Source organism: Eremothecium gossypii, chromosome I, assembly GCF_000091025.4.
Source record: "Eremothecium gossypii ATCC 10895 chromosome I, complete sequence".
Taxonomy (NCBI): Eukaryota; Fungi; Ascomycota; class Saccharomycetes; order Saccharomycetales; family Saccharomycetaceae; genus Eremothecium; species Eremothecium gossypii.
In genome coordinates this window covers 538,008-552,103 of record NC_005782.2, presented here as the reverse complement: position 1 = coordinate 552,103, position 14,096 = coordinate 538,008, and the positions used below count along the sequence as shown (strand labels likewise).

The 14,096-nt window shown below is 49.5% G+C and overlaps 8 protein-coding genes and 1 non-coding gene across 9 annotated transcripts; 5 read left to right on the top strand and 4 right to left on the bottom strand.

Moving 5' to 3' along the window:
- Positions 1 to 183: 183 nt before the first annotated feature.
- On the top strand, positions 184 to 3,078 carry MTR10 (mRNA transport regulator MTR10; the record flags this gene model as incomplete). Its single annotated transcript, NM_208010.2, has 1 exon — positions 184 to 3,078. One exon carries the CDS (start codon positions 184 to 186, stop codon positions 3,076 to 3,078), a length of 2,895 nt encoding a protein of 964 aa, NP_982657.2.
- Positions 3,079 to 3,309: 231 nt separating this feature from the next.
- Positions 3,310 to 3,831, bottom strand: AGOS_AAR114W (AAR114Wp; the record flags this gene model as incomplete). The annotated part of the gene is made up of 1 exon (NM_208009.1): positions 3,310 to 3,831. The coding sequence occupies one exon, from the start codon at positions 3,829 to 3,831 to the stop codon at positions 3,310 to 3,312; it is 522 nt and encodes a 173-aa protein (NP_982656.1).
- A 423-nt stretch (positions 3,832 to 4,254) lies between these two features.
- Positions 4,255 to 5,916, bottom strand: PNS1 (Pns1p; the record flags this gene model as incomplete). Its single annotated transcript, NM_208008.1, has 1 exon — positions 4,255 to 5,916. One exon carries the CDS (start codon positions 5,914 to 5,916, stop codon positions 4,255 to 4,257), a length of 1,662 nt encoding a protein of 553 aa, NP_982655.1.
- A 413-nt stretch (positions 5,917 to 6,329) lies between these two features.
- Positions 6,330 to 7,607, top strand: ISN1 (IMP 5'-nucleotidase; the record flags this gene model as incomplete). Its single annotated transcript, NM_208007.1, has 1 exon — positions 6,330 to 7,607. One exon carries the CDS (start codon positions 6,330 to 6,332, stop codon positions 7,605 to 7,607), a length of 1,278 nt encoding a protein of 425 aa, NP_982654.1.
- Positions 7,608 to 7,699: 92 nt separating this feature from the next.
- AGOS_t0022 lies at positions 7,700 to 7,781 on the bottom strand. Its single transcript has one exon. It is a non-coding gene; the product is annotated as a tRNA-Ser (tRNA).
- A 332-nt stretch (positions 7,782 to 8,113) lies between these two features.
- On the top strand, positions 8,114 to 9,742 carry AHC1 (Ahc1p; the record flags this gene model as incomplete). Its single annotated transcript, NM_208006.1, has 1 exon — positions 8,114 to 9,742. One exon carries the CDS (start codon positions 8,114 to 8,116, stop codon positions 9,740 to 9,742), a length of 1,629 nt encoding a protein of 542 aa, NP_982653.1.
- Positions 9,743 to 9,943: 201 nt separating this feature from the next.
- Positions 9,944 to 11,878, top strand: DDL1 (putative carboxylic ester hydrolase; the record flags this gene model as incomplete). The annotated part of the gene is made up of 1 exon (NM_208005.2): positions 9,944 to 11,878. The coding sequence occupies one exon, from the start codon at positions 9,944 to 9,946 to the stop codon at positions 11,876 to 11,878; it is 1,935 nt and encodes a 644-aa protein (NP_982652.1).
- An 83-nt stretch (positions 11,879 to 11,961) lies between these two features.
- Positions 11,962 to 12,600, top strand: SFM1 (protein-arginine N-methyltransferase SFM1; the record flags this gene model as incomplete). Its single annotated transcript, NM_208004.1, has 1 exon — positions 11,962 to 12,600. The coding sequence occupies one exon, from the start codon at positions 11,962 to 11,964 to the stop codon at positions 12,598 to 12,600; it is 639 nt and encodes a 212-aa protein (NP_982651.1).
- A 106-nt stretch (positions 12,601 to 12,706) lies between these two features.
- On the bottom strand, positions 12,707 to 12,919 carry MCO10 (Mco10p; the record flags this gene model as incomplete). The annotated part of the gene is made up of 1 exon (NM_208003.1): positions 12,707 to 12,919. One exon carries the CDS (start codon positions 12,917 to 12,919, stop codon positions 12,707 to 12,709), a length of 213 nt encoding a protein of 70 aa, NP_982650.1.
- Positions 12,920 to 14,096: the final 1,177 nt, after the last annotated feature.

The following is a 14,096-nucleotide window of genomic DNA, read 5'->3' as shown; positions in this document are numbered from 1 at the left end:
TGACGGCTGGGTGGTGCTGGGGACTTGGCTTCTACGTAGCACAGCACAGCCGATGACCAGGGTCCACCATAGCATACAAAAATTTTCACGCCCTATAAAGGCATGATAGCTTCTAATCACCACTACAGGCAGGAGTGGAGCGTTTTAGAGGGCCTGAACGTACCTAGAACGATCTGATTCAAGATGGCGTACCAGCTTGCGGACATAAAGCAGGCCCTGCAGTGTGTTTCGTCGAACATGGGCCAGAAGGAGAAGGCGTCGGCGTTGCAGTACCTGGAGCAGTTCCAGAAGACTACGGACGCGTGGCAACTGTGCCACTCGGTGCTGGCAGGGGGCGAGGGCGAGGCGCTGGAAATACAGGTGTTTGCGGCGCAGACGCTACGCAACAAGGTGACGTACGACCTTAACCAGCTGGAGGAAAGCCTCGGGCCGTTCAAGGAGTCGCTGCTCCAGCTGCTGGTGCAGCACCAGCACCGGCTGATTGTGACGCAGCTGAGCGTGACGATTGCGCGGCTGTCGATCCAGTACCTGGCGTGGCGGAATCCAATTGGGGAGATAATTTCGGTGCTGAATCCTTATCCGGACAAACTGCTGGGGTTCCTGAAGATTCTGCCGGAGGAGACGCTGGACATGAAGTCGACGCCGCTGTCGGAGGACGAGTTCAAGTCGCGGACGCACGAGCTGATAAACCAGATTGCTGAGGACGTGCTGAGCTTTTTGATCAAGTGCATTGACGCTGCGCAGGACACTGGCAGCGTACAGGTGGAGCAAATCCTGAGCTGTCTGAGCACGTGGATATACGAATTTCCGATTGAGCAGCTACTGACGGTCACGCCTCTAATTAATCTTGTGTTCCGTGTCCTGATGGAGTCGCATGACGACTATCCTGATGCGTTTGAGGCGGCAGTGGACTGTCTGTCTGTTCTGCTGCGTGAAACAAGGGATGTGGCCAACGTTCAGATGATACAGATGCTTTATGAACAGCTTATGCAGCTGCAGTCACGGCTCCTACCGCCTGTGGAGAAGGTGGATGACTGGTCTGAGTATGAGGATGTGATGGATGCCCTCACCCGCCTCTTTGTGGAGGCCGGTGAATCATGGTGCGTATTCATCGGTAAAGAACCGCAGACGTTCAAGCCTCTGGTACAAGTCATTCTTCTTCTGACATGCAAGAACACAGACCTCGACGTGGTCAAGTACACCTTTCCATTCTGGTTTAACCTAAAACAAATGCTTGTATTGGCCCGTTACAATGAGCAGAAGTTGCAGTACCAGGATATATACGTGGGCCTAATCAATGGCATAATCAAGCATCTAGAATACCCTGAAGAGTCATTTACGAGCAAGGAGGAAGAAGACAAGTATCGCGAGTTCCGCTATGACATGGGAGATGTTCTAAAAGATTGTACAGCAGTTGCAGGACCAGAAAATGCACTGAGCCAGCCCTTCCAGTTGCTAAAATCACACCTGGCGCTTGATGCATCGAATATCCGCTGGCAGAAGCTAGAAGCGCCGTTATTCTCCTTGAGAACCATGGGACAGGAGATTCCAACGACAGAGAACAATATTCTTCCGCAGATTTTCCAAATGCTGTGCAACTTACCAGAGCACCCTAAGCTGAGGTACGCAGTTACTTTGGTTCTCGGCAGATACACTGAATGGACGAGTAAGCATTCCGAATTCTTGGAGATGGAACTCAACTATATCTTTAATGGATTCCAAACTGGCAATAACGATAAAGATCTATTCACAGCCTCGTCACATGCATTGATGTATTTTTGCCAAGATTGTTCTAGTTTGTTGAGCGGCTATGTCGAACAACTAATAAGCTTTACATGGAAAATTGAGCCCATGGTCGATATGCTGTGCATGTTTGAAGTTTGTCAAGGTTTGAGTTCAGTTATTAATGAGCAGCCACTAGATAAACTAACATATTCTTTTGAGCTGTTTTACAAGCCCAACTCGGAGAAGTTGCAACAAGCTATTGAAGTTTGGAAAGGACATTCTACAGATAACGAGGCGGCTATTAAGGTGGCGGACCTCGTGGACCTGCTTTTTGCTCTTTTTGAATCATTAAGACCAAGGTATGAATATCCGTCACAGGGCGCAGAACCTCTCGTTCCCTATATTAAATCACTATGGCTCACTTTATCCGACCTATTAAACTATCCCGGTTGCGGTTCTAACACCATTATTGTTGAGCGAGTTATGAAATTATTACGCAGGCTTTTTGAGAAATACCATGTGTTTTTGCAAGACATACTTCCTGCAGTGGTCGACATGCTGGCCAAAAATTATGCGGAGACAGGGCTTGGATCGTACTTGTGGTGCTCAGGCTCACTGATCTATGTGTTCGGCGATGATGAGTCGTACCCCGTACCTCCAGAATTAAAAAATGCTGTCTGGCTGTTTGCATGTTCCCAGTGTGGAACCTTTCTTGAGAACTTTGCCAAGATTAATCCATCGGAGCTTGATCTCTACTTTGAAAACATCCAGGATTTCTTCTTAATGATGTTGGACGTACTAATGTTTTATCCGAAGCAGTTTATTACGACTTCAGCTCTGGTTGAGTCAGTAGCAGATTGTGCTCTGTCTTCCGTGGATAAACTGAACAACTTCGATTCATATATTACTGTAATACGTTGTTTGGACGAAATTCTCTCCTGGGGCTTCCCTACTCCGCCAATTTCAACCATGGAAATAGAGACGGTTCCTATGGAATGGAGAGCCAATGTGTTGAATATTATGGTCCTTCAAAAGGGTGGCCGCATGGTTTCTGCTATTGTCAACGGTTTGACATCCAACCTCAATAGCAACGCTCACCCGGAAGCGATTGGTTTGCTCGTCAAATTATTCAAGTTAGCTACCCAGGCGAATAACGACGATCCCTCTATCTGTATGCAGTGGTTATCGAACTCTCTGGAACAATTACGTCCTGTGTCTGCCAATGAAAAGAACAAACTAATGAGTATTGGCAGTGCTCTAACGCAGGGTGACTACAGAAGAGTTAGAACTAATATTAAGGATTTCATTGGGTGGTATCTTAGGAAACATGTTTCGCCAAGGCTATATAAGTAGTCTATCGTAAATAGAACTGATAGGTCGGTTAATTACTCTATGTGTCGATCAAAGAATACCTCAAGTAGGACTTGCTCGTGGCGAGGTGTATCATACCCAGTACAATTAACCGAAGTATATTTACGCAAACTTCAACTGTGTCAATGAATTATAAATTCAAACCTTTGTAGTCTATGTATGTATGCACCCGTTAAGTTTTAACTTAATTTATACTTATTAAATAAGGATCACTTAATCAAACGCCTTTGGGGTACCACTGCAAATCATCCGGGGAAATTGCGAATGTTCACCCTCTAGCAACAAAGAAGAATTCCTGTATAGAAAGTACCATGAATCTGATATAAAAGGCATCACGGACCGTTCTGCCTGCGCTCTCGTAACTTTTTTCAGTATCCTCAAGTGGTAATTATAGCATAACCTGCGGAGCGGTTGAATATCTGGCGAGTGAACCTGCACTAACTTGGCCAATCTCATATGCTTATACGTCCATCTTTCCGTGTCTAAACTTTTGCACTTAGACCTGTATAGCTCATTATGTAAGCAATACCAGTTCCGCGACGCGAACCGCATCTTGGGGGCAAACCAAAGAATCCGTAATTTGATATCATCTGGTAAAAGCTCTATTTGCGGAAGCGCGCGGGGCATTCGACCCTTCAGTAGATAATAGTAATCTCGGGACGCAGAGCCCAGCTCTGGCGCGAGTGAAAGCAGTATCAACTTTATTTCCGTAGGAAACTCATTTATATGTTTCATGATTTACCACTGACATCAAAGGTAGGGAAGAAAGCGCTGGCAGTACATCTTTATAAAGTCAGTTATCTCATCTATCCTAGTAATGTTTTATACCTTCTTATCTATAGTTGCAACCACCGCTCTGAACTGGGGTTATGGTTGTGTCCTACTGTAGAGGTTAATGCTGATGAGGATCAAGCTCCGGGAAGAAGGGTTGTAGTACTGATTACTTAAAAGTGCGGGATTGGCTCTGAAATTGACGGCGGCAATTGTTGTGTGTATAATTGGCTCGATATCGTGCCAATAAGAGCGCGGACTTGCCGGTATTCGGCTGAATTCCTTGTCCGAACTGAAGAATTCAAATAGCTTTGCAGAAGTGCGAGACTTGATATTTAACATTAAGAGAACAGTGATACATATACTATACCATGGACTGCTCGCGCATTACACATGTTGATGTGAGAGTTTGTTTAGGACATCGGGGTATGCTCTGAATATTTCGTCAAAGCGTTGTGGGTATGAAACACGGAATATCTCTGGATCATTACCCAAGGCAACGAAGAACGTAGCTGTCCCTGACCTGATAGTTTCTGTAGCGACATGTGTGAGCTGTATGGCAATTAGGAATGAAAACGCCATCAGAACTGCGTTGAAGCCACCACCAGAGTTGTAGTCAGGTTTTGTGAATCTCAAGAACAAGTAGGAGAACAGAGCCGTCGTGTATCCCACAAAGAGGGTGTAGAACCCTAGCGCCAAGTTGATCAAGTTATCGTTGATCAAAGCGTCAATACCCTTTTCTCTAAGCATGTGCCAGGTTTCCTTCGCGGCGCGTAGGTATGGTTTCCCGTACAACGCAATGAAGCAGTAGGCATAGTGGTTGAAGTACTCTGCCATCCATTCAAAGACACCAACAACGGCATCCAAGATTAACCACAAGCACTGCATCCACCCACTGTCGGATATCCCGGAAATAATCCCATTGCGAAGCAGCTGAATAATCTGCCGCAGTAGTTGAATCAGAGACACAATCAGCGAGCCAAAGCAAATGGACCCAAAGGAAGTGGTCAACGCTCTCTTTAATGAGCCAAAAGCTGGCCAACGTGGCATGCCTTGGTCCGACTTCGAAAAATAGTACCAGCAGCCGTAGATGCCCGCGATGGTGCAATGAATCACATTCCTGATGACCTCAGAAATGTAGAATCCACAGAAGAAAACGAGTACCAAAATACCAATTAACTTTCCACGTGAGCAAGAGCCACCAGATACATCGCAGCCACCATTCTCGCTCTTCGGGTCATACTTTATGTAGGTCGCAACCAACACTACAGAGAATATGACAGAGAACGCAGCCGACACAATGGTACCTAATAATGACACAAGCCACGTCTGTGGATGTTTCTTCATAACTGACATGACCGTACGCAAGACAGCGACACTAAATGGAATCCTTGAGCGCATTAACCAGTAGCACACCGCCGTCAGAATGGTAAATATCATAAACACAATACCCGCAGACCAGTGACGCAACACCAAGTACGTAATGGCGGTACCTAAACCCACTACGGTATTCAAAATCATAGCAGCGTAGATAAAGAACTTCGTGTACATGCCCGCAAGCACGAGGCCGAATACACTCAGAGCGACCGCCACACCACACGAAATCAACAATAAAATGGCCGCATTCGTGTTTAGCGTATGCGTGTTGTCGCCGTCATATATTCCGGATCCGTTGGACGTCGGCGACAGGCTCCAGCCGCGCAGCGTTAGCACCGCCACCGCGATGAACGCACCCACCGTCAACAGAAAGATGATGGTGAACGGCCAGTCGTTGAACTTCAGCCTATTCCCGGCCTCCGTTGGAAACTTATCCTCGAACGACGCATCCCCAATTGGAGCCCCAGACCCCTGGTGATCCAAGTTGTAGTACTGGTCCTTGCGGAATTGATACTGTTGTCCCTGCGGAGAATACTCCTGTCCCTGCGGAACGGGCTCCTGGAAAGGATTTTCGTGGACATAACCAGGTGGCGGGTTGTGGGGCGCATAGCCCTGTGCTGGTGGGTGCTGGGGGACATAGCCCTCTGGTGGCGGCCCACTCTTACCGTACATCGTCTTAAAGTCAAGTTGCGTAGATCCTGCCCGATAGCAACTCTAACGCAAGACGTATATATACCCGATGCTATGAAATAGGTTAAGGGTGAGAGAAATCTTTTTATGGGGCTCGAGCAAAAAACCAGCTCAAGTATGATGTTCGCAACTGACATGTTATGCATTACGTAAAAGAAAGTCCTAGTGCTCCCGCAATCGCGCCCGTGCAAGCCCCGTGTAAGGCCATCATTTATGGACGCCTAGGGCTTCTCCCGTCCTCTGAGGGGTCAAGGGCGCTGATGTAATAAACGGCCCGCACGGCGCTATACGTCACGTGGTGTCCGGGTAATAACGTGGGAACACACTATCACGAGATGCAAATCTTCTAACTATACCACTACGGGGCACCAGCCGTCACAGCTAGTCACTGCAAGATGTCCAGTCGCTACAGAGTCGAGTACCAGCTCAAGGCGCACCGCAAGGATGCCTTTATTGAATGGATCAAGGGGCTACTCGCTGTGCCTTTCGTTCTGCACTCGGTGACCGAGCGTGACAACGCTCAAGAAAAGTACCGGCGCGTATTTGAGGACGTGGAGACGCTCATCAATGAGAAGATTACAGTCGACTCAGATGAGTCGCTCACGCGCGCGGCCGGCGTATCGCGCCTGGACAAGCTGGTGCCGACGATCGGCACCTTCTTTACGCCGCTCCCGCTCACGGAGGCGTTCCTGCGCCAAAACGCGCGCCGCGCGATTAGTGAACGCGCATACGTGTCTCCATCGTTCAATGACATCCGCCACATCCTCAATACCGCGCAAATAGTGCAGCTTGCGCGCGCCGGAGAGCTGTCGCTGGTCACCTTCGATGGTGATGTCACCTTGTACGAGGACGGTGCGTCGCTTGCTGCTGAGGACAAGGTAATTGGCCGCCTGCTGCGCCTGCTGGGCGCTGGTATGCACGTGGGAATCGTCACCGCCGCCGGCTACGATGACGCTGAAAACTATGAGCGGCGGCTATTTGGACTTTTGCGGCGGCTTGAGCGCGCGGACTTGCCCAACGAGGCAAAACGCCGGCTTTGTGTCATGGGCGGCGAATCCAACTTTTTGTTTCGCTGCTACGAGCGCGATGGCCGCGCGGGCTTCGAACGTGTGCCTGAGAGCGTTTGGATGTCCGCTGAGCTCCACCAGTGGAACCAGCAGGATATCAACGCCACACTGGATTTGGCAGAGGTGATGCTCCGGGCGCTGCGCGAAAAACTGCGCCTGCCTGCGGAGACCCAGATCATCCGCAAGGTGCGCGCAGTGGGCATTGTACCGGGGCAGCGCTTTGACCCGGAGTTGGGCCGCGAAATTCGCGTGCCGCTGCTGCGCGAGACGCTGGAGGAAATCGTTCTTACAGTCCAGGGTCGGCTCGAGAACTTCCCACCCGCGCAGCGTGTGCAATTCAGCTGTTTCGACGGCGGCAGCGACGTGTGGTGCGACATCGGCGGCAAGGACCTCGGTGTAGCCTTCCTGCAGCGGTTCTACTCGCCGGAGCGTCCAATCCGCCCTGAGCAGTCCTTGCATGTCGGTGACCAGTTCGCCCCCGTCGGATCTGCGAATGACTTCAAGGCACGGCTCGCAGGCTGCACAGCGTGGATATCGTCGCCACAGGAAACGGTTGCGCTGCTCGACGACCTCCTTGCGGAGCTTGAGGCTCAGAAGAATATGTAATCCTTACTCTAACGGAATCTTTACTATACTTACATACGTGGTGTGACCTCTCATGCACGTGACCATGTATACATGGATTCGGCAAAAAATAACGACAACAGCAGGACTCGAACCTGCGCGGGCATAGCCCAAAAGATTTCTAATCTTTCGCCTTAACCGCTCGGCCATGTTGCCACTAATGAAATGAAGCACTGAAAAGCTGTAAATATCTGAGAGTTGCGGTCGCGTGACTGCGGGAACGGCTGAAATGCATCAAAGGAAGAGGCTTCTCGTTTCCGCTTTTTTCTATGGGGCTCTTCAAGCGTAGGAGCAGGGCAAGCGAAGCTCTTCGCACTCTCTGCACACTCTCTATAGTCAGGACCGGGTTTATATGAGCGTATTCTATCCTGGAGACTAAGCGGGCGCAGTCTTCGGTAATTACTTGCAGGAACAGTCGGGAACATCAAATTTGAGGCGCTGGGCAGCACGACGCAGGAACGCGGTTATACTACAGAACGCCGGGTGCAATGACATTAACGGGGACGCTTCGGAACAAGAGACAACATAGCAGGATTCAGCATCGAAGCTCGGAAGAATTCCACGGGGCAGAGGAGCCCATTGCACATAGCGACAGCGGTCAGCTAATATCATCTCCGCAAGTATTACTCATGGACTCGGAGGATATCACGGGGCGCCCACACATCGGCGCAGGGCCGGCATATTACCAGGTGGCGACACCGAAGTCGCCGCACGAGCTTTCCCTGGGCGACGACGAATACAGCGGGCTGCGTGCGGAGGAGGGGCCGCTGGGGCGTGAGAGCGAGGAGACGGAGCGGATAAAATACGAGATAGCGAAGCGCGAGATTCTGGAGCAGCTCCATCTGCAGGTCATGATCAAGCATCGAGAAATGGACGACCTGGAAGCCGAGTCACGTGGCTTAGGGGCGAAATTGGAGGTGCTGGAGATGTTGCATGATGATCCGGAGCTCTTGGCCAAGGTGGACGCGCACCAGGAGCAACAGGCACAGCTGCGTTTGGCACAGTTAGAAGCACGTCGCAGGAGGGAACAACAGATGGCAGCGCTACCCCCTGCTCCGCTTTCGTCGAGCAGTGGTGGTGAGTACTATTACCACACCCGCAGTAAGAGCATGAACTCCCATCAGGGGAGGTCTTCTACCCTCCGGCCGGCTGACGGGAATGTAATCGGCCTCCGTGTTTTGGGCTCAAAGACGGTTGCAGACGCTAGTAGTCCCGGAACCACGTCACCACCTTTCAGCTCCTTTCAGCAGGCAGACCCTTTCGCGCCGCAACATTTCAACCAGCATCACAGGAGGAACTACAGCAGTAATTGTATTTCAAGCAACAGCGGCGTAGTCGGGAAAACCGACAGCGGGGATGCGATTTTTAGGCGCCTTGATGGGCTCCTGATCGTTATCACGTGCTGCAAGTGCGGTAAGTCGGGATTTACGTCTGCACAAGGCATCGTCAACCACTCCAGGCTGAAACATGCCAATTCTTATTCCAGTCAGCCACTAGCTGTACTTCATAACCAGCGAATTCTTCCGGAAGAGCAGCAAAATAAAATTGTCATGGATAAATTTAAGGAACTGCATCTTGACCCTCAGACGGAGTACCTGCCGAATCCCACAGTGGTCTCCCAAAGCCCATCCTCTAGTGCTAATTCAAATGCATGTATAACAGCTACTGAAGGGCGCGATATATCACCAACACATATCTCATCGTCCTTATCGCCTACCTGCGTGCAGCCAGTTTCCCAATTTCACTCAACTAAACATCTGGAGAAGCTCTATGGCAAAGAGGGATTCCAGCAGATAGTGGACTATGTCAAGGAGTCTAAAGATGATTTAGACGTCATCATGCGGGTAGATTCGGATATTGAAGACGATCCGACTCCGCTGCACATGGAAGATCAATCGGATTTGCTTTCACAACATAATTCGGAGCGTTCAACCGACCTAAAGCGTCGCGCATCGCCTAATATGGACAAAGCTCTTCGTGAACGAATGCGGCCTGCTGAGAAGCGGGTGAGGCCCGACGCTATGGCACTCGTCGAGCTCCCTGCTGAAGAGAAGAGATCATCGCATTACAACTTAAGGGCCAGGTCAAAGCTAAAATCACTCTCGAAACATGAATAATATGTAAGTATTGTTGAGACCTCATTTCCCTTCGCATATAAGTACTATGTATTAATATCATAGATTCTGGACGGATCATCACTTGTTTGCTCGGACTCTCTCAGGAAACGCTTGGGCGACAAAGGGAAATATGTAACGTACCCTAACTTCGCGCATACTAAATCACAGCCGAAAACACTGGGGCTGAACAGCATATAACACATGTTCCTTTCGCAACACAAGAGGAGTATAGTTCGAAGGATTTGTTGGCCCTCGGCTAAGCGCTACCATTCGGAACTGGTGCGCTGGTTCTACGCCACGGATTCGCCCTTGGAAAAGCCGTACGAACCGAACTATAAGCCTGTAAAGCCTCCGGTAAACTTTATACCGTTCTCTAAAAGCGATTCCGACCGTTTAGAGCGGTTCTATAGCCTTGAAAGGCCCTCTGAGAATCCCATTTCGGTCAATGAGGATTATCTGTTCGAAGTATACTTGGAAGCAAGACGTCTGAAGCCCGCGTATTGGGATGGCCCTGTTTACGAGGTCCGGAGAGGCACCTGGTTTAATAGCGATGGCATGCCTCTAAGTGAAGACCTGAGCGCCGAGCTAGCTGAGCTATCGGCAAAGTGCGACGAAGAGAAGGATTTCTTCAAGCTGGAGGGAAAATACGACGAAGGTCGATATGTACTGTTCAAAGGGGAGAAGAAAGATGAAGCCCTACTCATACCCGAACTCTACGGTGGAACGTTGCAGCTCAGTTTACTGCGGAAGAGCACCTTGATACCAATTGGATTTGTCAAGGTAACGAAAGGATACTCTGAATCATTGACGAAGGGTGTGATTCAAAAGGCTGCCGAGGGCCTAGAAACGCAGGTGCTGGACCAGACTAAACAGATGGGCAAACTGTCAGACCTGCTTGGCTGGGAGTTCATGGACTTGCTGCTGGGTTCTGCTAGCAGCTCCTCTGGTGATAAGTTGAATGAGGCAATGACGCACAAGATGGACCGAGAGGAAGTAAAACAAAATATAAACACCAGGGCACAAGCTACTAAATTTCAAACAAACTATAGAGAGATAGACCACCTCATACTTTGTGTTCATGGCATCGGTCAGAACCTTGGCAAGAAATACCAATACGTTAACTTTGCTCACACTGTAAATCTGTTAAGGTCCAACCTCAAGCGGCTCTACAACAATGGGGACTCATGGAAGGCATACAACCGAGATGTTGTCAAGAGGCCTGATTGGGAGTTTAATAGCAGGGTACAGGTGCTCCCGATTACTTGGCGGCATGATATAGGATTCAGTACCGATGAGTTCGTAAAAGAAAAAGAACAGCCAGAATTGCCTACGCTGGCCGATATAACCGTTGATGGTATCCGTCCATTACGAAGGGTGTTTGGAGATGTCGCTCTTGATGTATTGCTTTATGGGGAGGAGTACTACCGCAATCGCATCATGGAGAAGGTAGCGTCTCGTCTGAATAATGTGTACGACAAGTTTTGCCATAAAAACCCATCGTTTAACGGCCGCGTCAGTCTCATCGGCCACTCACTGGGATCACTTATCCTGTTTGATATTCTTGCGCAGCACGAGAAGTACCACCTGCATTTCGATGTAGAAAACTACTTCGCAATTGGTTCTCCGATAGGGGTGCTAAAGCTCATCCAACAGACTAAAATTGCCCATTACGGGGGTCCTTTACAAACCGACTTTGGCCTGAGAATCGATCGCCCGAAGTGCAATCGTTTTTATAATTTGTTCCACTCGTGCGACCCCATCGCCTACCGAGTGGAACCGCTTATCGACACCAAACTGGGCCAGTACCGTCAGAAAATTGTGCCAGCTGTTAGAGAAAGCCAGCTAGAGGTCAGGGTCCGGGAGCTTGGTGATACATTTACCTCAGATAGCGGCTTAGAGATGGTCAAGATGCCTGATTCTTTATTGAAGAAAGTCACAAAACTTAACCACTTAGGCCGAGTCGACTTCTCATTTGAGCCTCGACTATGGGAGGTGGATGCCCTCAATGCAATTAAGGCCCATGTAAGTTACTTTGAAGAAGAGCTTGCGGCCTCTTTCTTCCTAGATCAGCTCTTACGTCCTGTTGAGCCTGTCACAGAAGTCTACTGTCAGGCTTTGAAAAAACCGGCACTTTGAGCACGGGCTGCTCGAGCAAAGTTTATAACAAGACAAATACGTATCCATCGTAACAGCAGTGAGAGACAGGACTTTCCTTAGTCATGAAGTATATTATTGAGCATATGGAGTCAGGGTTTAGCGAGTGGGTCACGCTTGAATACGCCCAAATCATCCGTGACGTCGGTGCAGAAAACCTAATTCTATCTTCCTTGCCAGAGGGCACCACGGCATCTGATATCCCACAACTGCTTACGGATCTAGGACTTCAGTGGACGACGCAACCATTGGATAAAGTCCACCTTGCCTTGCCCAATGTAGCACCCTTGATGGACGGACGGGTATGTCTGCTTGACCCAAGAGCATCGGGCGACCTGGCTCCTTCAGATAAGGACCAATTCGATTACTTTGTATTCGGTGGTATCCTAGGTGACCACCCACCAAGGGACCGTACCAGCGAGCTAAAAGAGAGCTACCCGTCGCTTCTCGTGGGGAAACGCCTGGGCGACAAGCAGATGACTACAGATACCGCAGTGCGCACAACGCAGCTGATTGTCGAGAAACAGTTGCCCCTAGAGAAGATCAGCTTCATCGATTACCCAGAATTCCGCTTCAACAGCAACGAGGCCACCGAGATGCCCTTCCGCTACGTACTGGACGCTGCTGGCAGGCCCATTCTGCCATCAGGCATGCTAGAGCTCATCAAAAAGGACTCCGAACAGAGTCTGGATGACCTACTTTAGGCTCGTTGAACAACAGCTTATAGATGATGTATATATGCGCGTCGTCCGCCAGAGACTGGCATCGGAAGCCACGCAACCTAAAGTCGATAGAACTCTGTCAACAGAATCAGTTCTTTTCCTCCTTCAGCATCTCGCCAAGCAGCTGCTCGAAATCGATATCATCAGAAGTGGTTTTTGCAGGAGCAGCTACGGCGGGCTGCTGCGACGCACGTCCTCTAGCCTTGTACAATGACACACCCCCGAACAGCGTGAATAGCGTGCCAAGCACCAAAACATGAGGCTGAACCGGCTTTCCAAAGATGTTGTAAGCTTGACCCATCGCTAATCACCGAATCCGCTGCAGATATGGGGTCTGATGGTCTGGTGTGTAGCGGTGTGCATTTGTGAGCTCCTATTGGCGGAGGAGGCAAGTCGATCTAGAGGGCTACAATGAGGTGTTCGGGTGTTTGTCAGGGTACGGAGGAGGTAGCACGTGATCGTTCAAATATCTGTACCGCCCCATGAACATCTATTCGGTGCATTGGGTTTGGAGCACGGGCGATCATTGGAGACTAACACTCACGAATTTTGCCTGGCGGACCCAGTCCGTCATATGCTGACTTACTGTTCATAAATTTAGCACTCATATCTTAAGTCGCTTCGTACGAATGTTACATGGAGGATGATGGCGTATCACGCCATCACCTGACTACGCATAATTGCCTAGGCGACATTAATGATTATGTTATCCTGTCTGTCAATTTTAATGTATGTGGTTTAAGCGCTATAGTATTAGCTGGGCTATCATTGGGTCTAGTTCAATGATCACATTGCTAAATTGAGCTTTAAAGATATGACGCCATGGGCACTCAGAGCCCCATTGCATGGGCCTATGTCTGTTCCTGAGTCCGATCGGTGGCCTAGTCTGACTTCCATAGACCCGACCTATGATGGAAACGTGCAGTCAAAAAGGAGCGGTCCTCGAAGACCAAAGCACCCATGGGATAACGTCACTTGCTAGTTTTTCTATCTAGCTTTTAGGTAATAGATACTCAGAATATGCGCTAAGCAGGAAGCTAGTAGCATGAAGTCTGCGCTATACTCCAAGCATCAAAGTTGATAAGGCACTGATTCTGCTGATGAGCAAGCGCTGCGAGACGCATTACTAGCGAAAGTGCAGGGCGATTCTGGTTACCTCCTATTAATAGTAGGTTCTCGTACAAAAGTATGGCGGCATGCTATTCACCTGATCGTGCACCATGATGGTGCTTAGCTAACCCCGCTCATCAGATAAAGCAGTTGGCGGTTGCTGAGTCGACCCAGCCATCATCCCTTAAGTGAGACATCTATATTTCACTATATCCATACAAGCTATCGTGTCCGTGCGGGTTATTCCTGTGCATTCACGTATAAATAAGCACAAAGCGCTGCAGAACGGTCGCAGTACTAGCGGCGAAGCTGCATTTTCATTATTTAGATGGCGTCCGGACCATTGGGCATCGCGCATGGATGGCACA